Source organism: Sapajus apella, unplaced genomic scaffold (assembly GCF_009761245.1).
Source record: "Sapajus apella isolate SASKATOON/1434 unplaced genomic scaffold, GSC_monkey_1.0 scaffold44, whole genome shotgun sequence".
NCBI classification, from domain to species: domain Eukaryota; kingdom Metazoa; phylum Chordata; class Mammalia; order Primates; family Cebidae; genus Sapajus; species Sapajus apella.
Window position 1 is genome coordinate 89,869 of NW_022436984.1, and position 26,012 is coordinate 115,880.

General features: G+C 44.3%; 1 protein-coding gene and 1 pseudogene across 2 annotated transcripts in view; both read left to right on the plus strand.

Annotated features, from left to right (window-relative positions):
- DRC1 (dynein regulatory complex subunit 1) overlaps nt 1-26,012 on the plus strand; it is a 58,072-nt gene that overhangs the window by 2,230 nt on the left and 29,830 nt on the right. Inside the window, exons 2-4 of the mRNA XM_032301249.1 lie at nt 12,500-12,587; nt 21,811-21,923; nt 24,436-24,619. Coding sequence (XP_032157140.1) covers nt 12,500-12,587; nt 21,811-21,923; nt 24,436-24,619 — 385 coding nt within the window. The remainder of the gene's footprint in view (nt 1-12,499; nt 12,588-21,810; nt 21,924-24,435; nt 24,620-26,012) is intronic.
- Nucleotides 15,782-17,558, plus strand: LOC116566747 (annotated as a pseudogene). Its single transcript, XR_004276000.1, has one exon. The product of XR_004276000.1 is annotated as a forkhead box protein K2 pseudogene (transcript).

Here is a 26,012-nt window from a genome sequence, read left to right on the forward strand (position 1 = left end):
TAGGCATCACTCAAAGCTGGCAGCTTTTTGTGTCAGCCTGAACAGTATCCCTAAGTGTGGGATGTATTGCCTCTAGGATCCAAAGTGGCCGAAGAGGCATTGAGTTTCCTTCTCTGTTGAGGATGCAAGATGCAGTAGATTTGTTTTTTACTTGATAGGCTATCCCAGTATGCCACTGACCACTGGACCCCAACGAACTTGAGTGACATGGCAGCCCCTGGGTCTTCATAGGGTTGATTGTCCACCGTCTGGAGCACACATGTCTCATCATGCCCTGCAGTGTGTTTCCATCACTCGCTCTTCCTGGCTGATTGCTGCAGGTCCATCAGTGGAATGCAGGGGGCTGGCAAACCCTTTCAGTAAAGGGCCAGATAGTAAATATTTTAGGCTTTTTGGATGCTATGGCCTCTTTCCCAGCTGCTGAACTGCCATTGTAGTGGAAAAGCAGCTACAGGCAAGACATAAACAAATGGGCATGGCTGTGTTCCAATAAAGCTTTATTTATGTACACTGAAATTTAAATTTCATAGACTATTCGTGTCTCACAATATAGCCTTCTTTTGATTAAAAAAGATAATAAACTGGGCACAGTGGCTCACACCTGTAATCCCAGCACTTTGGGAGGCTGAGGCAGGCAGACCATGAGGTCAGGAATTCGAGACCAGCCTGGACAACATAGAGCAACCCTGTCTCTACTAAAAATACAAAAATTAGTCAGGCATGGTGGCAGGCACTTTTAATCCCAGCTACTCGGGAGGGTAAGGCAGGAGAATTGCTTGAATCCGGGAGGTGGAGGTTGCAGTGAGCTGAGATCGTGCCACTGCACTCCAGCCTGGGTGACAGAGCAAGACTCTGTCTCCAAAAATAATAATAATAATAATAATAATGATAATAAAGTTTATTTTTTAGAGCAGTTTTAGGATCACAACAAAACTGATCAGAAAGGACAGCATCCCCATATACTCCCTGCCCCCGCACATGCACAGCTCAGGAGAATTACCACTGTCAACATCCTGCAGTGGAGGGCACATTTGTAGCAATATGTGAACCTGGACGCATCTTCATCACCCAAACTCCATCGTTTACCTTAGGGTTTCTTTTTGGTGTTGTACATCCTATGGGTTTGGGTAAATTTATAGTGACACGTACCCACCAGTATAGTATTATACTGAATATTTTCACTGCCCTAAAAAATCCTCTCTGCTCTACTTATTCATCCTAGTCTTTTTTTTTTAACCATTTAAAATTATAAAAATTGTCCAGTGCGGTGGCTCATGCCTGTAATCCCAGCACTTTGGGAGGCCAAGGTGGGAGGATCACCTGAGATTTGCAGTTCGAGGCCAGCCTGCCCAACATAGTGAAACCCCATCTGTACTAAAAATACAAAAACTAGCGGGGTGTGGTGGTGGGTGCCTATAATCTCAGCTACTTGGGAGGCTGAGGCAGGAGAATTTCTCGAACCCAGGAGGCGGAGATTGCAGTGAGCTGAGATCACGGCACTGCACTCCAGCCTGGGTGACAAGTGTGAAACTCCATCTTGGAAAAAAAAATTGTAAAAATCATTATTTGCCTGGAAGCCATACGAAAACAGATGGTGGACTGGATTTGGCCCACAGGCCACAGTTTGCCAGTGCTGAAGTACTGGATGATGTGATGTTCTCTGGGATATCCTGATGTCCCTGCGATATTCAGAATATATTATGACAGAGATCAGGAGAATTACCATGGTCCTGTGAGTGTGACAGACATGTAAGTGATTATCATTGTCTGTTCCATGTGAATGTGGACTTCCTGATTCTTTTTCCTGACCGAGGTAGAAAAGCATACATTTGGCCCAATCAGTAGCCACATGTACTGTGCCGGAGGCCGTATAAATTTGCTCTAGCGAAGCTTACCACAGTTGCATAGGCGCTGTGTTCAGGAGTGCTACCTGTGGGGCTTCTGGTAGTTGACAGTTATTTTGCAGGATCCATTCAGTTTCTGCAAGTGCCAGGCCCATGAATTAAAAGAAAATTTGATAGAGATCACCATTCCTGCATTGTTGAGATCCTTCAGGGTGACACCCATCCCCACCAACGCCCCTCAGCAACAATATTGTTTTGTATGTACTCAGGTGCAGTTTCAGAGCTGTTCTTTTGGCCTTCTCCACTATGATAGCTCTACTGATAGGCCAAGGAGTGGAGTTCTTTAAACTTCTAAATATGTCAGTCCCAATTTTACTTTTGGAGATTAGAGACATGATGGCTGGCCAAGTCCACAGGCCTGAGGCAGGGAGAATTGCTTGAACCTGGGAGGCAGAGGTTGCAGTGAGCCAAAATTGGGCCACTGCACTCCAGCCTGGGCGACAGAGCGAGATCTGTCTCAACAACAACAACAAAAAAGGCCATTTGAGGCTGGTGCAAAAACAAGGATGTGAGGTACAGTGACAGACCTAACCAACTTAGCATCTGTGTGTGTGACAGCAGCTCATTTTTAAAACACAGATAATAATCATAGCTTGAAAAAAATGCAGACAGTGAACATTTTCTTTTACTGAGCTTAGTTTATATAACCATGCCATTAACTTTTTTTTTTTTTTTTTTTGAGACGGTGTTTCACTCTTGTTGCCCAGGCTGGAGTGCAATGGCGCGATCTTGGCTCACCACAACCTCTGACTCCCGGGTTCAAGTAATTCTCCTGCCTCAGCCTCCTGAGTAACTGGGATTACAGGCATGCACCACCACGTCTGGCTCATTTTTGCATTTTTAGTAGAGACAGGGTTTCACCATGTTGGTCAGGCTGGTCTTGAACTCCTGACCTTGTGATCTGCCCACCTCAGCCTCCCAAAGTGCTGGAATTACAGGCATGAGCCACTGCACCTGGCTGTCATTAACATTTTTTAAATGAAGATAAAATTTATAGTACAGAACAAAAGTAATGGATTAATACTTTTAATTACATTAATGCATTTTGGAGGAAGAAAGGAAAAAAAATCACATGAAGAGATGTTTCCAAAAGAGCGACTTTGTAAGGTTAGGATAATGAGTTGCATGGCCGGCCGCAGTGGCTTATGCCTTTAATCCCAGCACTGTGGGAGGCTGAGGCAGATGGATCATCAGGTTAGGAGTCCGAGACCAGCCTAACCAACATGGTGAAATCTCATCTCTGCTAAAAATACAAACAAATTGCCAGGCATGGTGGTGCATACCTGTAATCGCAGCTACTCAGGAGGCTGAGGCAGGAGAATTGCTTGAACCTGGGAGGCAGAGGTTGCAGTGAGCTGAGATTGTGCCACTGTACTCCAGCCTGGGCAACAGAGCAAGACTCTGCCTCAAAAAAAGAAACACAAACAGAGAGGGAGAATGAGTTGCATGTAGAATGGGAGCACTGAAGTAACTCGGGTTTGTTCCTTCATCTTTACAATAACTGTGCCTTTGTTTGTTAAATCTCTATTCTGCAGGCATATCAGTAGCTCTCCCAGAAATGTTAAACTTGAACTGAGAACCAGAGATTGGGAGTTTCAGTGCATTAGCACATTATTCCTACTCTTTATTCTTTGTTAGTGGTTGGGGCCATGCATTGTGGGTGAGCGAGCTCGGACCACACTGTACCATTTCAATGTGCTCTCAAAACAAATGCATGCAGCTGAGTCTGTGTGTGCCTGGAAGTTCCCCGAATTACCTTCTCTGTTAATTAAAGGAAAAGAGATTAAAATATGCTATATTAAATCTTGCCTATATATTATTAATAACCAACAGTAATTGCAGCAATGCATCAGAACTTAGATTGACGCAAGTTTTTTTCAGAAAGAAGTACTTTATCACTGACATTGTTTTGAATTGCTGGCACATGTGGTAATAAAAAGCAGTTGTATTGTTTTTACGTTATCTATCACCAGTGTACCCCTTGGTTGCCTGTGATACCACTGCTGTAGCTGCCTGGGCCTGCTTATATCATGAGGTGTAGTGTTAAAGTGAAAGTAAACAGAGTCAAATGTCATATAAAGATAAAGAATGTGGCCAGGCGTGGTGGCTCACACCTGTAATCCGAGCACTTTGGGAGGCTGCGGTGGAGAGATCACTTGAGACCAGGAGTTCGAGACCAGCCTGGCCAACATAGTGAAACTCTTGTCTCTACTAAAAAGTCAAAAAATTAGCTGGGCATGGTGGCACATTCCTGTAATCTCAGCTACTTGGGAGACTGATGCATGAGAATTGCTTGAACCCTGGGAAGGGGAGGTTGCAGTGAGCCGAGATCATGCTACTATACTCCAGCCTAGATGACAGAGCGAGACTCCTTCTCAAAAAAAAAAAAAAAAAAAAAAAAGGAATAGGAATACTGTGCTAATGCCTCTGAAACTCCCAATCTCTGGTGTCTTAGTTTAGGTTTGACCTTTCTGGGAAACGTCACTTTTGTTTTTTTTTTTGAGACAGGGTCTCACGCTGTCACCCGGGTTGGAATGCAGTGGTGTGACCTTGGCTCACTGCAACCTCCACCTCCTAGACTCAAGTGATCCCCACCCCCCACCCCAGCCTCCTGAGTAGCTGGGACCACAGGTGCACACCACCGTGTCCTGCTAATTTTTTGTATTTTTGATAGAGATGGGGTTTCACCATGTTGCCCAGGCTGGTCTCCAACTCCTGACCTCAAGTGATTGTGCCACCTTGGCCTCAAAAAGTGCTGGGATTATAAGTGTGAGCCACCGCACCCGGCTGGGAGATGTCACTTCTGGGTAGAGATGCCAGATGGAATACATACAGACATCGACTTTAGATCTCTGTCTAAATTCCATTAAAATGACATTTAAGGGGATTAGGTAAAAAAGACACAAATCCACAAAGTCAAGAACAGAGGACTCAACAGCAACGAAATTGTGGAACCTGGGAAGCGCAAGATAGATGGTAAATGGGTGAGCAGATTCAAGAAGATGGAAAAATAAGCTGATAGTGAAGAAAGCTGAGAACCCCCTTGATTAACTCTGCACGAAATCTCCAGGGACTAGGAGATTGGTGGCGTTATATTCATCCGTGAGAATTTAAAAAATCCTGTGGCCCTTTAAATGGACTGACAGACCTCTGCTGCTGAGAGACCTCAAAGTTCGTAGCCTTTAGCTGTGACAGGACAGAGACTGGTCCTGTCCACTTGCTGCTGTCTCCATTCCTTTACTAATTATTATGAGGTCAAAGGCTGACTGGAAGATGACAAAGGGCCACAAGACTCCTTGGCTTAATACATTTGACCACCCGGCACCATCTTCATGTCTGTGGTTCCAACCTGACAACCACCCTGGACCACAAAGACCTCTTCTTCCTGGACAACTGCCAACTTCAGGCCAGTTTGGACTTGTTTCCTGAGACTGCACACATCCTGGATTTACACCCTAAGTGTCACCTTTTTGCATTTATGGCCTAGTTGTAGTACATTTAAATGTTAAATCTCCAACCCAAAGTGAACATGAGTAGTGTGTTGTCACATGTTCCTCACACGTAAGCCTAGTGCACATGCATAATGAGTTTTCTCCGTAAATATTCACAGCCTTCTCCTATATCCCATAGAGTATGCATATCCTACCTCCCTGCCTAGCATAAATATCTGCCTTATTTTCTCGCCTGCAAAACCTGCTTCCCAGTTTCAGTTGAAGGCTTGCTTCCTGCCTGCAGGTTGTGACCTTTAGAAATACAGTTTTCTTTTAATTTTGTGGATTTTGTTTTTCAGTTGACATTTGGAAGTGGAGGTGAAGAAGTGAACCAAAATAAGGACAACTGATTGGAAAATTAATAGATAGATGCCCAAACCCTTTCTCTCTCTTTGCACAGAAGACTGGAGGTTTGGAGAAAGTCAAGCGGAGTGTCTAGGGCTTGGGGGATGCTAGACAGACACAAGGCAAGGATACTTCATGGAAAACAAGGGGATTCAGGCAACATATGCACGCTGGATGCCAGACCTTCCAGCTCTCCTCTCACCAGTTCCCGGAATGCTGGCACTTTAGCCTTCACATTCTAGGCAGGAGGCTGAGAAGTTTCTCTGTGGAATTCGACCAGCCCCCAAAGAAGGATTTAAAGACACTAATGTCGGGCTGGCTGGACTGGCTCACACCTGTGTAATCCCAACACTTTGGGAGGCCAAGGTGGGCAGATAACCTGAGGTCAGGAGTTCAAGACTAGCCTGGCCAACATGGTGAAACCCTGTCTCTACTAAAAATAGAAAAATTAGCCAGGCATGGTGGTGTATGTCTGTAATCCCAGCTACTTGGGAGGCTGAGGCATGAGAATTGCTTGAATCTGGAAGGCGGAGGTTGCAGTAAGCCCAGATTGCGCCACTGCACTCCAGCTGGGTGACAGAGGGAGACTCTGTCTCTAAATAAATAAATAAATAAATAATAAAAACACTAACATTGGGTTTGCTCACAAAACAGCCTGATTAAATCAGCCCACACTGACATGCAGCTGTTAAGGAAAACCCTTGTACTCACAGCTCCCATCAGCTTAAAAGAAATTATTTTTATTATTTCTTTATTTAGTTTTTAAGGAACAGAGTCTCACTCCATCGCCCAGGCTGGAGTACAGTGGTTTGATCATAGCTTACTATAACCTTGAATCCTGGGCTCAAGCAGTCCTCCTGCCTCAGCCTCCTGCGTATCTGGCTCTACAGGTGCACGCCACCATGCCCAATTAATTTTTTTTTTTTTAGAGATGGGGTCTTACTATGTTGCCCAGGCTAGTCTTAAACTCCTGGTCCTTCTGCCTTGGCCTCCCAAAGTGCTGAGATTACAGACATGAGCCACTGTGCCCAGCTCCATCAGCTTGTTTTTAATGTTTAAATTTTTATTTGTCATACGATTACAATTTATTTTTTCTGCTTTATCCTGACACCATATTGCAAGCTTCCAAATGGCCAAGGACTTAGACTGAAATGATACTAAACTGTCCTTATTTTCTCTAAATTCTTGGATTCTGTGTAATCAGGTGTGTTTAGGTACACGTAACCAAAACAAACCATCCTTTATGTAGTTGTTTTTTTTGAAAGCCACTCTTGCTTCAGCAACAACTAGGTAGCTACTCTGAACATGATAACATTAAAATTGGTAGTATTAGTGTCCTTCCCCTAAATTGTCATGAAAGTTACCATTACACTTGTAGCTTCAGGTCTTTGGTACATCTCAGACAGGATAGGCAAGAATTTGGAGAACATTTTGAAAATAAGAGTAATAGACACATTCAGCCACAACTAGAATAATGGAACTCAGAGTTTTACAATTACATGATATAAGTGAAAACAGCTTTAAATCTACCTCATAAGAGTTGTTTTATCATTAGCTTGATTTTTTGCACATGAAACAGTGTTTATTTTTAACCAATGTTTTAATTTAATTTTTTCTTTTTTTTTTTTTTGAGACAAGATCTCGCTCTGTAGCCAAGCTGGAGTGCAGTGGAATGGTCTTGACTCACTGCAACCTTTGCCTCCGGCGTTCAAGCTATTCTCCTGCCTCAGCCTCCCAAGTAGCTGGGACTACAAGTGCGCACCACCAAGCCCAGCTAATCGTTGTAATTTTAGTAGAAATGGGTTTCACCAGGTTGGCCAGGATGGTCTCAATCTCTTGACCTTGTGATCTGCCCACCTTGGCCTCCCAAGGTGCTAATATTACAGGCATGAACCACCGCACCCAGCCTAATTTTATTTTTTCATAGGCTGTTTAGTTCTTGTCATGAGTCAGTAACCAAGGATATCTATGCATGTGAGGAAAATCTTCAACATGAAAGGTAGGTACAAAAATTAACAAATAGAAAACAGCACCTAAGAGGGAATTAAGACTATGTGAGAAGAAAAAAAAACAATAATACCACAAAAAGATGATCATTCAGATCTTTGAAGTCTTTAGGGGAAGAAAGGGGGGAAAACAGGTCCTCAGGAGAAAAAAGAGATGATATGGCAACGATGGAATGAGAATAGAATGCTATTAAAAGGAGTGTTCAGAGAAAAAAATACAGCTCTTAGAAATTAAAAATGTAGAAATAGAAAACATTAGAAGGATTGGAAAATAAAGATGATGAAATCCCCTAGAAAATAGAGCACAAAGAAAAAATGTAGAAACTTATAGAGAAAATATTATTATTATTATTTTGGGGTTGGATTTTGCTCTTGTTGCCCAGGCTGGAGTGCAATGGCATGATCTTGGCTCACTACAACCTTCACCTCCCAGTTTCAAGCAATTCTTCTGCTTCGGCCTCCCAAGTAGCAGGGATTACAGGCACCTGCAACCACACCTGGCTACCTTTTGTATTTTTAGTAGAAATAGGGTTTCACCATGTTGGCCAGGCTGGTCTTGAATACCTGACCTCAGGCGATCCACCCGCCTTGGCCTCCCAAAGTGCTGGGATTACAGGCGTGAGCCACTGCGCCCAGCCAGAGAAAAATATTTTTTTAAATTAGAGGATATTATCACTTTTCTAGACCCAGAAAGAAAAGACAGATTAAATGGAGTGGGGAGGACATTATCATGGAAAGAATTCAAGAACATGGCACAGACCTGAAGATCATGAGGTTCCTGATTGAAATGTCTAACATAGTGGATGGAAATAGACCCACACTGAGGCACACCACTGAGAAAGTTCAGAACACTGAGAACAAAGAGAAAAGGCTTACAAGCTTCCAGAGTAAAAAAAGAAAGACATGGTCATATACAAAAACAAAAACATGGTCACATACAAAGAGAGAGGTAAAAGACAGAATGACTTCAGGTTTCTCAGTTAGCAACACTGGAAGGAAACAGTGAAGGAAAGTTATTTCCAACCGAGAACTCTAAAACCAGGTAGATAATCAACTGAGTTCCAATTTTTTTAAATCCTGAGAATGGACTTTGGTCAGGAAGTGGAGTATTCAAGATGGCAACCCCCATTTAGACCACATACATGGGGCGGTGGTGAGGAAGCAGCTTCCCAAAAGAGGACTCAGTCCCTGGAGGGAGCTCAAATCTGAAGAGATAGAAGTCTGAGACAGTTCCTTTGGAGAATATACTAGGTCATTGCTGAACAAAAGAAATACAATATCAGCCACATATGTCATTTCACGTTTTGTAGTAGTCTCATTGAAAGTGCTAAAAACAGGCCGGGCACGGTGGCTCAAGCCTGTAATCCCAGCACTTTGGGAGGCCGAGGCGGGTGGATCACGAGGTCAAGAGATCGAGACCATCCTGGTCAACACGGTGAAACCCCCGTCTCTACTAAAAATACAAAAAATTAGCTGGGCATGGTGGCGTGTGCCTGTAATCCCAGCTACTCAGGAGGTTGAGGCAGGAGAATTGCCTGAACCCAGGAGGCGGAGGTTGCGGTGAGCCGAGATCGCGTCATTGCACTCCAGCCTGGGTAACAAGAGTGAAACTCCATCCCAAAAAAAAAAAAAAAAAAAAAAAAAAAAAAGGTGCTAAAAACAGGTGAAATTAATAATTTATTTAACCCACTATATAAAGGTATTATTTTAATATGCAATTAGTATAAATCAGACTGATGAGATATATTGCAAATATTTTTTGTTCAAAGTCTTCAAAATCCATCTAGAGTGTATTTTATACTTATAGCGCATTTCAGTTTGCACCAGCTGCATTTCAAGGGCTTTATAGCCACATGTGGTTATGGCTACCATATTTGGACAGTACAGTGCTAAGCAGTAAAAAATGATGAATAAAAGCCAGTGATGAGATTTAAGTTAAAACTAGCTAATCAGAATTTGTAGCATGTCTGCAGCCCAGCCAATGCGGTGAAGTGAGGAAAGAGATCCGAGCATCTAGGATCACCTCCCGCTTGACTTCCACACTGCATTTCAATAGAAGAAAAGGCTGGCTAACCTGCACCTCCTTAATTGCCTTCCTATAGATAGCAGGCATAGTATGGGGGAATCTCTCTGGAAGGCATTGTTTTTACTTAAACAAGATCAAACACCTGCCCCATGCCTACTCCACGACCAAGACCATTTCACATGTAATTTCTGAGGCTGTAAACCCAAGACCCTTTCATGTGTAATATCGAGAGTTGTAATCCTAGATTCATAGTCCAGGATATGAAGGCAGAGCTTCTCTTTGTTAGAGGAGCTTGGCTATTGGGCAGCTATGCGCCTTGCTCCCAGTTGAAATAAATCACTCCTTCCTTCCTAGTTCAGTGTCCAAGAGGTCTGTTTCTCATAGCTGCTCCTGCTTCAGTGAAACCTCATCTTTACTAAAAATACAAAAGTTAGCCAAGGCTGGTGGGGCGTGCCTGTAATCCCAGCTACTTGGGAGGGTGAGTCAGGAGAATTGCTTGAACCTGGGAGGTGGAGGCTGCAGTGGGCTGAAATGGCTCCACTGTACTCTAGCCTGGATGACAGAGGAAGACTCTAAGAAAAAAAAAATATGTAGCATATCTGGACTGCATCATCGTTTTTTTTCTTTCTGAAGCACTGATCTTTGATCCAGAAAGCAGTTGGAAGGGATTCTTTAGAGCTGGTCATTAATTGGTAGTCAAAGTAGAAAGTCAAGAGAACTTTTTGAGTGGTGATGGGAGCATGATAAGCCTGGCAATAGCGGAAGACTTGAGTAAAATGGAACAATGAGTTTGCTTAGTAAGACAACAAAGAGCATGTTCGATAAGAATAGGGAAGTCAATGAAATAGCAAGAAAAAAAAACGAGAGTTTTGCTTAGATTGGAGTGGAGGGTGGTAACTCAGCTCTTTATCTCCAAACTAGTGTTACACTAGGTAGGATTGTCCTAGACTTTGAACAAAGGGAGTAGAGAGGGACGTCAGAGTTAGAAAAAGTTGAGAAAGAATGAGATAAAGAGATCTGCCAGGCAGGAGAATCGCTGGAACCTGGGAGGCAGAGGTTGCAGTGAGCCGAGATCGTGCCATTGTACTCCCGCCTGGGCAAAAAGAGCGAAACTCCGTCTCAAAAAAAAAAAAAAAATTCTGTGTCATGTTGGATGTTGGTTTCATTTTTCCTAAGGCAGTACTGGGAGCCCTTATGGCCACTGTGTGCCAGAGGAGAGAGCTGGGTCTCAATGATGTAAGTAGTATGGGGGTTGGTGAGGTCATTCCCCCATGCTTCCTCTGAAGTCCATAATCTGGAACCTTATCTTGACGCCGCCCCTTTAGTCTTGTTTTCTGATTCACACACAGATAAGCACACACACATGCACTATTTATAAATTCATGCAACACAAAAATGTAGAAAATCTGTTCCTTAAGTAATTGCTGTTATCTGTTTGTCATATATCCTTCCAGAAAATGTCCTGTGCACATATAAACCTGTTTTAAAAAGAATATGTGCATTATAGTCCACATACTGTTCTCCAACTGGCTTCATTCACTTCACGGCTGTGGACATTTTCCCTTGCTGCTAGGTTTTGCACCATTCTTTTCGTAGGCTACACAGTATTTTTGAAATGTTTCCTCTTAATTAGTCAGCTATTAATATGTATGTAGAATGTTTCCATGCTCTTGCTAGTATAGTCAGTGCTAGAATCATCTTTCTTGTACATTCATATTTATTTATGTACTTGTGAAGGCTTTCTATAAAAAATTCCTAAAGATAGGATTGTTGGGTCAGAGGGGAGGCACTTTTAAGTTTTTGACAAATCTTGCCAAATTGCCTTTTAGACAGATTTTTACACTTTACATTCCCACCCTTGGAGTGTGGAAAGTTGGGCTCCCACCTGATATTGTCAACCTTTAAAATCTTTTTTTAGTCTGATAATAGGGTAATGATGACTCACAGGGTTTTTGTTCTCTGATTATATGTGAAGCTGACTCTATCTTCAAATGGCTATTTGCCATTTGTATTTCTTCAGGAAATTGCCTGTTCATATCCTTTGCCCGTTTTTCTCTTTGGTATTTTGTCTTTTGTGTATTAATTTGAAGGAGCCCTTCCTATTTTATGGATAGTAAAACTTTGTCAAATATCTTTTGCCAGTTTATCCCTTGACTTTCACGGATAAAATTTCTATATTTTACAAAGTAAAATCTCTTAATCTTTTTTTTTTCTGAGTTTGATCTTATTCAAAGATGGGTTTTCTATGCTAAGATTGTATAGATATTCTCCTGTATTTACTTCTAGTGTTTCTTATGACTGTGGTTTTAAAAAATATTTAATTTTTTCTTTATGATAGAGACAGGGTCTCTCTATGTCTCCCAGGCTGATCTCAAACTCCTGATTTAAAGCAATCCTCCTGCCTTGGCCTCCCAAAATGCTGGGATTACAGGGGTGAGCCACCACGCCTGGCCAATATTTAAATTTTAATCCATATGGAATATATATTTATATATGAAGTACAATGGAACCATTATTATTATTGTTGTTTACATAAATAGAGGTGGGGTCTTGCTATGTTGGCCATGCTTATCTTGAACTCCTGGCCTCAGGCAATCCTCCTGTCTTGGACTCCCAAATTGTTGGGATTACAGGCATGAGCCACTGTGCCCAGCCAAAACCTTTAAATATAGAATTTAAGTACAAGAAATAACTTCATTTTTTCTGTATTTTTCCCCCCCATCACAGGGAAGCACTTGGAGAATATTTAGATGGGAAGAAGGAGAGTGAGGAGGATCAAAGCAAGAGCCACAAACAAAAAGAAGAAAGCAGATTGGTATGAACTGGTTGGCAAATGGGCTCTGGAAGACTAGTGAGCTGGGTGACGTCTTGGTTTTCACACTGAATCTGGAAGAAATCATAAGGTCGATGTTGCTGTCTCTAGGCAGAATGGAATAGAACCTTTCCCATTTGAGAGCTCTCTAGGAGTGAGCTTTCATGTGACAGTTTCTTATATTTATGCTGTCTCTTCTCTGCTCATGCACTTTTAGTGGTATTCATTCTTCATAGGATCAAGTCCAGATGTTTTAGCCTGGGCATTCAAAGCCTTTGATAGACTGTTCCTGTTTTAATTTTCCAAGCATATCTCCCATTCATTACCTTATTTGGGCCTTCTGCTTTGGAGAGGCGATCTGATCCACTCACTCCCCTCCAGTGGGGCCTTGTTCATCCTTGCTTTGTGCCTTTGATCATCTGGAATGCCAGGGCCCCTCAATTCTCCTTTTCTCTCTGCTCATCTGACCACCTTTCCTTTTTTCTTTTCCTTTTTTTTTTTTTTTTTTTGAGACAGAGTCTTGCTCTTTCACCCAGGCTGGAGTGCAGTAGCATGATCTCAGCTCATTGCAACCTCTACCTCCTGGGTTCAAGTAATTCTCCTGCCTTAGCTTCCCGAGTAGCTGGGACTACAGGCGAGTGCCACCACGCCCAGCTAATTTTTGTATTTTTAGTAGAGACAGGGTTTCGCCATTTTGGCCAGGATGGTCTTGATCTCCTGACCTTTCGATCCGCCCACCTCAGCCTCCCAAAGTGCTGGGATTATAGGCATAAGCCACCGCACATGGCTTCACTTTCCCATTTTTAACAACCCTCTCAAGATCCAAATCCTTCTTGGATTCTTCCTCAGCCCTGCCTGAACTCCCTTCCTCCACACATTGAATACTTCCTGTCTGTGCCGTTCTTTTCATTTTGAGAGTTTTCTGCTGCATATGACTTTTCAGATGTGTGTGCCTGCAGTGTCCGCAGCGAAACTGTATGTACTGTGAGAATGAGAGCCTCTTCTTGTAGCCGTGGAGTAGTGTGTAGCTTGTACTCAGTAGACACAAAAAAGAAAATCATTGATTACTCTTATGGCAATGAAACAGCTCCTGGGATGCTTAATAAAGACCTGGAACAGGAGGTGCAGGAGGGATAAACAGCAGCTCAAAACAGCAGACCAGAACTGACGACATGCTGCATTTCATCAATGCTAAGTGAAAGGCAAAAATGGTGATACCGTGCGAACTCGGAATATGGAGAGGAGCTCACCAAGCTGGCCTGGTCAGGGCAAGTTCAGTGGAGAAAATGGGATTCAAGTTGTCTTAGAAAAATAGTTGCAACTTTTAATAGCAGAGAAGAGAGAGATCATTTCTGGTGGAAAAATACTCAGGTTGCTGAACATGATTATAGAGCATAGAGGTATATAGAGAGATCATTGAATACCTTGTACTGTGTGAGGGATCAGATATTTTACTGTGGAAAAGATAACTGGACTGATGGGGTTCTTGTTCCTGATCTCTTACCTTCTGCAGAGTAAATGGTTCATGTCACCTTTTTGTACTTAGTTCTCTTCATTTAAAAGTCAGTGAGCTCAGCCGGGTGCAGTGGCTCATGCCTGTAATCCCAGTACTTTGGAAGGCTGAGGCGGGCAGATCACCTGAGGTCAGGAGTTCAAGACCAGCCTGGCCAACATGGTGAAACCTCATCTCTACTAAAAATACAGAAGTTGGCTGGGTGGTGGCACACACCTGGGGTCCTGGCTGCTCAGGAGGCTGAGACGGGAAGATTCCTTGAACCCTCAGTGATCTGAGATTAGGCCAGTGCACTCTAGCCTGGGTGACAGAGAAAGACTCTGTCCCCCCACCCTCAAAAAAAAAAAGGTCAGTGATCTCAGCATTTCTGTGTAGGACAAAAGGATATTAGATTTTTTTTTTTTTTTTTGAGACGGAGTTTCGCTCTTGTTACCCAGGCTGGAGTGCCATGGCACGATCTCGGCTCACCGCAACCTCCGCCTCCTGGGTTCAGGCAATTCTCCTGCCTCAGCCTCCTGAGTAGCTGGGATTACAGGCACACGCCACCATGCCCAGCTAATTTTTTGTAGTTTTTAGTAGAGACGGGGTTTCACCATGTTGACCAGGATGGTCTCGATCTCTTGACCTCGTGATCCACCCGCCTCGGCCTCCCAAAGTGCTGGGATTACAGGCGTGAGCCACCGCGCCCGGCCTGGATATTAGATTTTTTAAAATGCTGATATACAGTTCACCCTGAGCACTTCCTAATTAAGTGTAAACCAGAGTATAGGCCGTGGCTTGCTCTCAGGCGGTGGGGCCGGTGGAGGCGGTGGGTCCCTGCCGGGGGGCTGGGCCCTGTAGTGCCTAGAGGGCCGCGAGTTCAAGTATCTGATGAAGAAGCACTCGGTGACCATCGGCCTCAACTTGTCGCAGGGCTCCGTGGACATGAGCTTGGGCCACTTGGGCTTCATCTCGCAGCAGGTGCTACCTCAAGATCCTCACGCCCCTGGGCAGTGGTGGCTCCTAAGTGCGCCGCCTGGGCCAGAGCAGCATGTTCGTGGACAGCGTGTTTCCAAGGTGCCACTCGCTGCAGCTGCTGCACATGTGCATCTTCAGGTTCCCAGGCACAAACACCAGGATAACATTCACTGCCTTGTCCAGCCTGAGTCTCCAGTGAAGGTTGGGCAGCCACACTCTCGCCCAAGACCCTCTGGCCCACCTCATCAGCCCTCTGCCCTCCCCCACAGGAACCATCAGCGCTGCAAACTCCTACCGCTCCAGATCCCAGGGAGCGGGGTCTTCACGGTAGAAGGTGGACCGAGTGATGCCATCTGACCTCCATTTAATGGCTGACAACTTGCAGCCTGAAAATGAAAAGGAAGCTTCAGGTGGAGACAGCCTGAAGGATGATTCGAAGCCACCTTACTCCTGTGCACAGCTAACAGTACAGACAATTACAGTGGCTCCTAACAGCTCACCCTGAACGGAATTTATACACACATCAATAGAAATTAGCCCTACTATAGGACTGCAGACAAGGGCTGGCAGAATTCAATTCACTGTAGCCTCTCTCTGAATTGTTATTTCATCAAAGTTCTGTGTTCCCAGGAAGAACCAGGCAAAGGCTCATTCTGGAGGATAGATACTGCTTGTGAAAGCAAATCAATAGAAGAGGCTTTTAGGAAAGACGGCCTGGGGGCCGTCTGGATCGCTCTCTTCTAGGAGTGCCCCAGCCTCTCCCAGTCACGCTGGAGTGCTGTCTGGAGTGCTCACTCTAGTGGCACCTGAGAGCCTTTGGAGACAAGGCTTGCCAGCCCCCCTGGCACCACACACCTCAGACTCGCTGTCATCCAGGAATCCCCGTTTGCCCAGAGTGCACCAGGACCACCTCTGTCCAGTCAGCCAGTCTTAATCACCGTCCAGCAGCAGCCATCAAGCCTGTCACCTACATCGTAGCCACCCCAGTGACTACTCGACCTCCTAGCCACCCATTGTGCAGACAGTTCATGTCGTCAACCAGATACCAGTGGTGTGGCCGGACTGGCCCCAGCAAATATGTACACTGTCTCTGGACAAGCTGTGGTCACCCCAGCAGCTGTGCTGGGAAAGCCCCAGGAGAACGGAGATCACAGAGAAGTCAAAGTGAAAGTAGAGTCTATTCCCGCCATTGGCCGTGCCACGCTAGGCACTGCTAGCCGGATCATCCAGACGGCACAGACCACCCTGGTCCAGATGGTGACCATAGTGCAACAGGCACCTCTGGGTCTACCCATAAAAACTGTAACACAAAACAGCACTCACGTGGTGTCAGTCCCCACTGTGGTCCACGGCCAGGTGAACAATGCAGTGGCGGGTCCTTTGCACATGTTGGTGACACACGCGTCCACATCGGCCTCCCTGCCCATACAGTGCCAGAGCAGTGACCAGCAGGAGCAGCCAGAGCTGAAGCAGATCAAGATGGAAGATGGCGAGAGCACTGTCATGGCCCTGAGTGTGGACATGCCACCAGCAGCTGTAAGGGAAAAGGGTGTCCAGAACTAGCTACTGAGAGAGCTTTTCTTGAACAATATCAACTTTCTGGTGCCAAAAGGAGACATTGCCTCCCACTAGCTCTCAGTGGATGCAGGGCCCTGTGGTTGGACTTCACCTCTCAGTACTGAAAACACAAAACTCAGGTGGCCTTAAAACTGCTTAATTTAAAGACAGAAGTCACACTTGAACAAAAACCACACACAACAAAACCTGATTTTGGAGACAGTGTCTCCCCCACTGAGCACCTGCAGGTCTGCTGCCTTTGGGTTCAGCTTTTACCTACGAATGAGACTCTCGGTCCTCCTGCGAGGACCACGCATCGCTGTGTGAGGATGGCCGTCAGCGCCTGCTGCAGGTGGGTCTCCCAGTACTAGGCCCTCAGGACGTGAGGGGAGCTGTCCCCGCCACCCTCACAGGACCCGCCAGGCAGCAGAGACAAGACAGTGCTTTCTTGCTCACATGTGGAATTCGAGTATTTTGAGGTGTACTTTCTTTGCAAAATAATGGGGTTTGGGGCATTTCACATCACTCCGTTTCTATCAGACTTTTGGAATCACACAGGACCTTTCAGTGGAATCATTTGGGAAAAAGAAACAATGTAGTTTTTTTGTTTTCAGCCTAGAATGATTTCCTTTTGTCTCTCTTGTTAAAGTTCAGATGAAGCTACTTTGTGGCATCTGCACATTTCCATGCTACAGTAGCTGCCTGATGAATTTCATCCACCTCCATTTCAGCGTGTGGGTGGCGTGGACAGGTGGACGGATGCTGTGGCCACTTGGAACCCTGAGAACCCAGCGAGGAGCTGGTGCTGGGAAGGAACTGCCCGGACTCACCGAGCTGCACTTAACTGTTCTCTTTCTGGCTGTTTTTGTTGTTTCTTTGGGTTGACTTTGTCCCTGGCAAAATATTCCACTCTAAGTAAAACAAGTCTCCTAAGTATTGTTTATGTTTAAAACGACAGAACCATTACTACTTCATTTGGGAAAAAAGATTCAGCCTTTTCTCACAGGCCCTTTTGAAACTAAGATCCCAGGTCTCTCCGTGGTAGGTTTGTATTTTGGGTATCATCCCCGGCTCTGGGTGCCCTCTGACCCGACGTCATCTCTTCAGCATTGCAGTTTTCCCACCCACGGTGAGCAGCCGTCATAGTGGAGGAGGGTCCCAGCAGTGCCCTGCAGGGGACGTCTGGGGCATTTCCTGACTTGTGGAAGGAAATGTCCCTGACCTTTCAGAACTGAACCTAATCCTGAGGCTGACTCCTCTACAGAAAATGAAAGGCGAGGAGAGGGGTGAGGGAATGAGAGTGGGAGGTCCCTGCACCTGCCCGGCTCCTTGGGAAGAAAACCGCTCGACTTTCCCAAGTGCGCCAGCTCAGGGCTGAGCAGCAGTGCACATGGAGAAAGGGCGTCAGCCTGATGCTGAGCTTCTTAATGTCATCATCATAACATTATTTATTTAAATGTAGTTATTTTGGTATTTATTATTTTTAGAGAGGAAAAAAACCTGTTTTTTGTTTTTTTTTTTTTCCTGGTGGGATGAAATTGGGATGAAATGGCTCAGAATGGTATATTTAGGCAATTTAAAAACATTTATTATTTACATAAAGACCAAATATGATTAATCGGTTCCGTGAATTGTGTGTTGGCCCTCAGCCTGGGGTTGTGGCAGTGTCACTGCATGACACACATTGAAAGTATGAAATTATGGCACACTAGCTGGATTTTAACTCAGCCGTTTAAGAAATAAAAAACAAAACCATGATGGGACTGAAACAAAACAAACCAAAGCAAAAAACCCGAAGAGATTGTGATATTGTGCGGGCCTAGAGCCAGAACCTGAGCAACGCCATTTTTATACAATGCAAAACTGTTTTTTAAATAAGTCGCAACGGCTGCCCCATTCTCCTCACAATAACTGCTGGCCTTGGCTTAACTAAGATCTGTAACTTCTATCACTACCCAATGTGTAAACAAATGCTTATCTTGACTTCTGTAAACCACTGAAGTACCAAACAGAATGACAAAAGTCCCCTGGCCCTTGGAATGTCCGGAGACCCCCACCCTCCTCTCTGCCCAGGAGGTGAATTACAGAATCCCCTGGCCCTTGGAATGTCTGAAACTTTTTCATCCCCATCCTCGCTCCTCACCCCCACTCCCAAGGTGGTTTTTTGGGTATAAAAAGTCTTGGCACCCTCCTTTCGAGGCCACAGGTTGGAGAGACTTGAGTCCTCTGTGGTCGCCGGCATAATAAATGACCCTGCAATCTGGCATACTTTTGTCTTGGTGCTAACTTTCTACGCTCGGTCCAGTACAACAAGATAATATTGTTTTCATTAGCAAGTTTTTTTTTTTTTAATTTCTTTTTCCTTTTCTTTTTTTTCCCCCTCTTCTCCCTCTGATATTATCATTAGCAGGTTTTGAAAGTTCCTTTCACTTAGGACTTAAATAGTGAAGAGCCTTGGCATCAAGGAGAAATGTACACAAAAGATGCTCCCTTCCTCAAGATTCGGGTATTGATGATTAGTTCTGACATAAGATCTGGGCAGGCTGGGCCCCACCCTTGACCCTGCAGTTTATGATGTTTTTAGTGGTCATTATTTTTGTGTCCTGTTTAACCTTTGTCTACTTCATATTTATGAAGACAGTCTTCTATGGTTTCTTCTAGAAGCTTTATTATTCTACCATTTACATTTTGGCCAGTGACCTATCTGGAATTGATTTTGTCTACCATGTAAGGGTAGGGTTCTAAGTTTGTTGTTGTCTATATAGATTTTTAGTTGACTCAGCACCGTTTACTGAAAAATTCCCCTCTCCCCACTGCATTGCTGTGCACCTTTGTCATGAATCAGGTGATCAGGTATGTGTGAGTTTGTTCCTACATTCTCTGTTTTCTTCCTTGGTATTTATGTCTGTCTGTATTATTCCATTCTCACATTGAGAAAAAAAAATACTTGAGACTGGACCCTTTATAAGGAGGTTTAATTGGCTCATGGTTCTGTGGGCTGTACAAGAAGCAAGGTGGGCTCTGCTTCTAGGGAGGCCTCAGGAAGCTTCCAGTCATGACAGAAGGCAAAGGGGAAGCAGGCATCTCACGTGGCAGGAGCAGGAGTGAGAGAGGGAGCGCAGAGAGGTGCCACACACTTTGCAACGGCCAGATCTCGTGAGAACTCACTCACTATCATAAGAACACCAAGAGGATGCTGCTAAACCTTGAGAAATCCACCCCCATGATCCAATCATTTCCCACCAGGCTCCATCTCCAATTTTGGGGATTAAAATTCAACATGAGATTTGGGTGGGGACACATATCGAAACTGTATCACCAGCTTTGTGCTGATTACATAGTTTTAAGTACTGTAGCTTTAGGACAGTTCTTAATATGCTGTCTGGTAGGGTAAGTCCCCGGACTGTGTTCTTTCAGATAGTCTTGGCTATTTTTTTTTTTTCCCGAGACAGTCTTGTTCTATCATCCAGGCTGGAGTGCAGTGGTGCAGTCTTGGCTTACTGCAACCTCCACCTCCCAGTTTCAAGGGTTCAAGTCATTCTCATGCCTCAGCCTTCTGAGTAGCTAGGATTACAAGCATGTGCCACCATACCTGACTAATTTTTGTATTTTTACTGGAAATAGGGTTTCACCATGTTGGCCAGGCTGGTCTCGAACTCTTGGCCTCAAGTGATCCTCCTGCCTCAGCTTCCCAAAGTGCTGGGATTACAGGCATGAGCCACTGCGCCCAGCCTTATCTTAGAGATTCTTGACCCTTTGTATTTTCATATACATTTTAGAATCAGCTTGTCAATTTCTACCAAAAAAACCTGCTGTGATTTCAATTGATTGAATTGAATTTATAATCCATGAGAGGTATTCTTTAATTTGGCTCAGCAATGTTTTACACTTTTTGTTCAGGTTATAACGGTTCATTGGTGGTATATAAATGTATAGTTGATTCTAATACATTGATATGGTATCCAGCGACCTTGCCAAATTCACTTGTTAATTCTAATAGTTACCTTTGGCTTCTTTTGGATTTTTTTTTTAACATATGTAATCATATCGTCGGAAAATAATGAGTTTTATTTCTCCCTGTCTAATTTTTATATCTTTTATTTCTTTTTCTTCCCTATCACATTAGTTGGATGCTCCAGCTCATTAAATAGAAGTGGTGATGATGGGGGTCTGGGCTCTGCTCTGGGTTTCCTGTGGATGCACCCCCTCAAGTAGACTTGCCTCGTGTCCCTTCAAACCCCCATCGTCTTCTCTAGATCACTGAGTCCCATGGGAGCCAAAATTCCCTGCCCGAATGACTTTGAGCCTACCTTCAACCTGTGTGTGCCTCTTCCCAGAGTCTGTCTTCCTCAGGGCAGATGAGGCCATTGTTATGCAACCCCTGGGTCTGAAGGATGGCCACAGGGTATAGATGGAGCTTGGATGTGTAGTCTGGAAAATCCACATGCCTGCAGGACAGCTGGGGGTGGGCTGGGAGCTGCAGCCAGAGGCAGGCTCTCCCTTAGCTACCCAGTTACGAGTAGAACTCTGAGGTGTATCTGAATTCAAACTAAGACTTTTAAATTGTATAAAGGTATTTAGATAGAAGGATATATATATATAAATTTTTTTTTTTTTTTTTTTGACATTGAATCTTACTCTGTCACTTAGGCTGGAGACCAGGAGCCAACAGGGCACAAGTGCAAGGGCAACACCTTTTTTTTTTTTTTTTTTTGAGACAGAGTCTTGCTCTGTCCCCAGCTGGAGTGCAGTGGCATGATCTTGGCTTACTGAAACCTCCACCTCCTGGGTTCAAGTGATTGAACCCCAGGCCTCCCATTGTAGGCACCCACAATCACACCTGGCTAATTTTTGAATTTTTAGCAGAGATGGGCTTTCTCCATCTTGGCCAACCTGGTTTTGAACTCCTGACCTCAAATAATCCACCCGCCTTGGCCTCCCAAAGTGCTGGGATTATAGGCATGAGCCACCATGCCTGGCCAAGAACTGCAGAGTGCTTTTAAATTGTGAGCTGTAAAATCACATCACAAATGTCCTGATAAAGGGTTGCTACATAGAGGCCACTCTTAAAAGTCTTAAGGTAGCTGCTGCTTCCTGCTTGAATGGAAGAAGAGCTGTGGACAGTTGTGCAAAAATGTTTCTGACTTTATACATTATTTCCAAAGTGTTCTAACTTTGTAAATTCTTCTCTCTTTTCAGAAATTGGCTAAACTTCTGCTCTGTGGCACCGAGTTGGTGACAAATATCCAGGTGGCAATAGATATCAGAGAGACCCACAGGAGAGTCGAAGAAGATGACATAAAGCGTCAGAGGTAAGGACTGTGCTTCTCTGCGCCTGGTGGACATGAAGGTAATCTCCTTCATGGGTCCCGCAATTCTCCGGAATGATTGGAAGGTGACTTTGTCCACCTTAGGCAATTCCCTTCCTGCCCTTATAAGTTCTCCCTCCCTCCTCTTCTCTCTTTTCTTTCCTTCCTTCCTCAAGTACTACGTTGCTGATATGTGCCAAGCTGTGTATATACAAAAGGAGTGAGACATGGCCTCTGTGTGTGATATTCACAGTCTAGTCAAGAGACACATGGAAACTCCCATAATTTGTGCTAATTAGATAATGTGTAAAGGGTTGTAGTAACACACACAAGGAGGCCTTTCATTCTATCTGCAGAGATTAGAGAAAACTTCCCAGACAAGGTGACATTGAGCTGGGCTGTGAGGGATGAATAGGAGTTTGAGGAGTTGAAGAGTAGGCATTTTAGGCAGAGGGAACACTTGAGAGCAGAGGTGTGGGATCACATGACGTGCTTGGGAATGGCATGATAGTGAAGGATGTGTGGGTGGTGGCAGAAGGAAAGAGATGAGGCTAAGAAGGTCAACTGGGCAGTCCTGGGTTTAAATTGGTGAGAATGACCAGACCCATAAGCATCTCAGTGCTATGTGTAAAGATGGCAGCGTTATTAAAGAATACTAAGGGCACCATGCCTAGAAGGATGGAGGGTCAGAGGGATAACAGGAACCAGTGTCAAGCCCTCAGCTCCTGTCCTCTGGAGGCAGGCTGCCCTGCACACCCATGCCCCAGGTCTCAGGCTGTCCAGCAGGGAGGGATAAGTTGCTTAGAAGAATTAAACTTCTTTGGTTTGCACACAGAGGTACACTGATAGCAGCTCCTCATTTAAACTTTGGATTGTTCTTCAATTGGTTTCTTAAACAAATAGAAAAGCAACCACTTGGCGTGGGGTGGCTCATGCCTGTAATCCCAGCACTTTGGGAGGCCAAGGTGGGTGAATCACTTGAGGTCAGGAGTTCAAGACCAGCTTGGCCAACATAGTGAACGCTGTCTCTACTAAAAATACAAAAAATTAGTTGGGTGTGGTGGCACACACACACCTGTAGTCCCAGTAAGTACTTCAGGAGGCAGGAGGATCACTTGAGCCCAGGAGGTGGAGGTTGTAGCGAGCCAAGAGTGTGCCACTGGACTCCAGCCTGGGTAGTGGGAGTGAAACCCTGTCTTAAGAAAATAAAAAAGAAAGAAAAAAAGCAACTACTTGACCATTTTGGCTCATCTTATATATGTACAGGGGACGATTTTAACAATGTTTTTAGTTGTTCAGCATAAGTAGCTCCCTTGTTAGCAACTTTACCAGCTCTTCCAGTGTAGGTTGGTGATTTTTATTCTCGAAACTTCTCACTGCCCCTATGAGCTGTACCAGGAACTGAGTTGGCAGATTCGCAGCACGGTCAGCTTGTGAAAGGTGGGGAAGGTCATGACAAGGAGTTAGGCCTCATCCTCTAGCCACTGAGCAATGCTGAAGGTCTCAGGTGTCAGGGTTACGAGGCCAGTGTACTGTGGAAAGATGACCTGACAGCTGTTTCTCATTTCTTTAAATTAAAAAGTCAATTAAATTTAAAAAGTGTCCTAGCTTGGAAGGTGGGGTGGGTGGGGGATGGGACAGGGAGAGGGGATTGCAGGATGTTTAAGTTGTGACTTGGGTTGCTCAGGGGGTTTGTTTGGAGGTGCCCTCAAAGGATTAGTCTGTTACAAGGAGCAGAGAGTCTCTGTCAGATATCCTAGCTACTGTTCCCAGAGGGGCCCCAGCTCAGCTCTCCTGCCTTCCTGCTGCCTCACCCCATCCTCTGTGTGCAAGGTTCTCCCTATTTTCCATTTCTCATGGTGGAGTTTCCCTATTTGTACATTCCAGTAGTCATTTATTGGTAACATGGGAGAGGAGTAGCCAGACACACGAGGTCATGTTACTAATAAAAAATTGATAATTTAAGTACCAGTGTTAAGTGACTCCCACACTGAGCACCTGTGCTGTGCATATCATCTTATTTCATCCTGACAACAGCCAGCCATGTGAAGGTAAATACTTTCATCCACGTCATTTTACAGATGAGAAAAGTGAGCCTTCAACAGGTTATGCAACTCGTCTAAAGGGTTGACCGTCAGTTAGTAGCAAAGTCAGGACTTGAACATAAGCTCTGTGACTCCAGAGACCCAGTGTTTAACTGTTGTGTGTTATCATCTTACTCAGAAGCAGGTGACCAGTTGACTCTTGGGGTGTGTGTGTGTGTGTGTGTGTGTGTGTGTAGCCTTAATGTTGATCTGTTTTTGCTATGCGTCATTTTCCTTAGTTGGCCTAAGTTACTTGCAGTCAAGCATGAAACTAAAAGATTCTCAGCATTGAGTTTGATTTTGGGTGGGTGTGTTTGGGTAGTGCCCAGTACCTAGGCCATATATTATAGTGATTCTAGAGAACATACCTGCTCTGTTGGAAGGCAGCATCTCAAACTGGTCTGGCATGGCTGGCATGTTTGTATTTGCAGGATTGAGAAGCTGGAAAATGAAGTTAAGACCAGCCAGGACAAATTCGATGAAATCACCTCAAAGTGGGAAGAGGGCAAGCAGAAGAGAATTCCCCAGGAGCTGTGGGAAATGCTCAATACCCAACAGCTGCACTGTGCTGGGCTGCTAGAAGATAAGAACAAGCTCATCAGCGAGTTACAGCAGGCAAGCGGCCCGGGCCCTGAAGCTCAGCGATGAGGGGGGTCTACCTGGAATTTAGCTGGGTTACTGGTTTGCTTTTCCTGAATGGAAAAATATAGAAACCTTTTACTTCATTATTTAGGATGCTGTATAACTCATGTTATAAACTTTTTTCTTTTTTTTTTTTTTTAATTGTGGTAAGAAACACATATCATTAAATTTGCCATCACAATCGTTTTAAGGTATATAGTTCATGGGCTAGGTATGGTGGTTCACGCCTGTAATTCCAGCACTTTGGAAGGTCAAGGCAGATGGATTATTTGAGGTCAGGAGTTTGAGACCAGCCTGGTCAACATGGAGAAACCCCATCTCTACTAAAAATATAAAAATTAGCCGGGTGTGATGGCCCACGGCTGTAATCCCATCTACTTGGGAAGCTGAGGCAGGAGAATCGCCTGAACATGGGAGGCAAAGCTTGCAGTGAGCCGAGATCGAACCACTGCACTTTAGACTGGGTGATAGAGCGAGTGAGACTCTGTCTCAAAAATCAAAAACCAAAAAAATATATAGTTTAGTCACATTAAGTATACAGCATTCAGATGCCACAGATCCCTAAGAACTTTTTCATCTTGCAACATGGAAACACTGTACCCATTAGACACCGATTCCCTCTCCCCCATCCCCCGCTCACCCCCCAGTGCTTGGTAATCACCTTTCTACTTTCCATTTCTATGATTTTGACTACTTTAGATACTTCATGTGAGTGAACATACAGCATTTGTCCTTTTGTGACTAGCACATTTTGCTTAGTGTAGATGGACTTCATCGTAGCATGTGACAGGATTGCCTTCCTTTTTAAGAGTGCGTAGTATTTCATTGCACGTCTATACCACATTTTGTTCATGCATTCTTCTGTGAATGGACATTTGTGTTGGATTTCACCTTTTGGCTATTGTGAGTATAATGGTGCTATGGGCAGGGGTATGCACGTACCTCTTTGAGATCCTTCTTTGAATTATTTGGAAGTACACTTAAAAGTAGGATTGCTGGGTCATATGGTAATTCTATTTTTAATTTTCTTAGGAACCTCCATGCTGTTTTTTATAATGACTTGTACCATTTTACATTCCCACCAACACACAAGGGTTCTAACTTCTCTGTATTCTCACCACCACTTACATCCTGGTTTTTTAATAATTTCTATGTTGATGGTGAGAGGTGATATCTCGCTGTGGTTTTGATTTGCATTTCCCTAATGATTAGAGATGTTGCACATGTTTTTCAGTGTTTAATGGCCATTTATATATTATCTTTAGAGAAATGTCTGTTTAAATTCTTTGCTTATTTTTAAATTGGGTTGTTTTTGAGTTATAGAAGTTCCTTATATATTTTAGATATTAACCCCTTATCAGATATA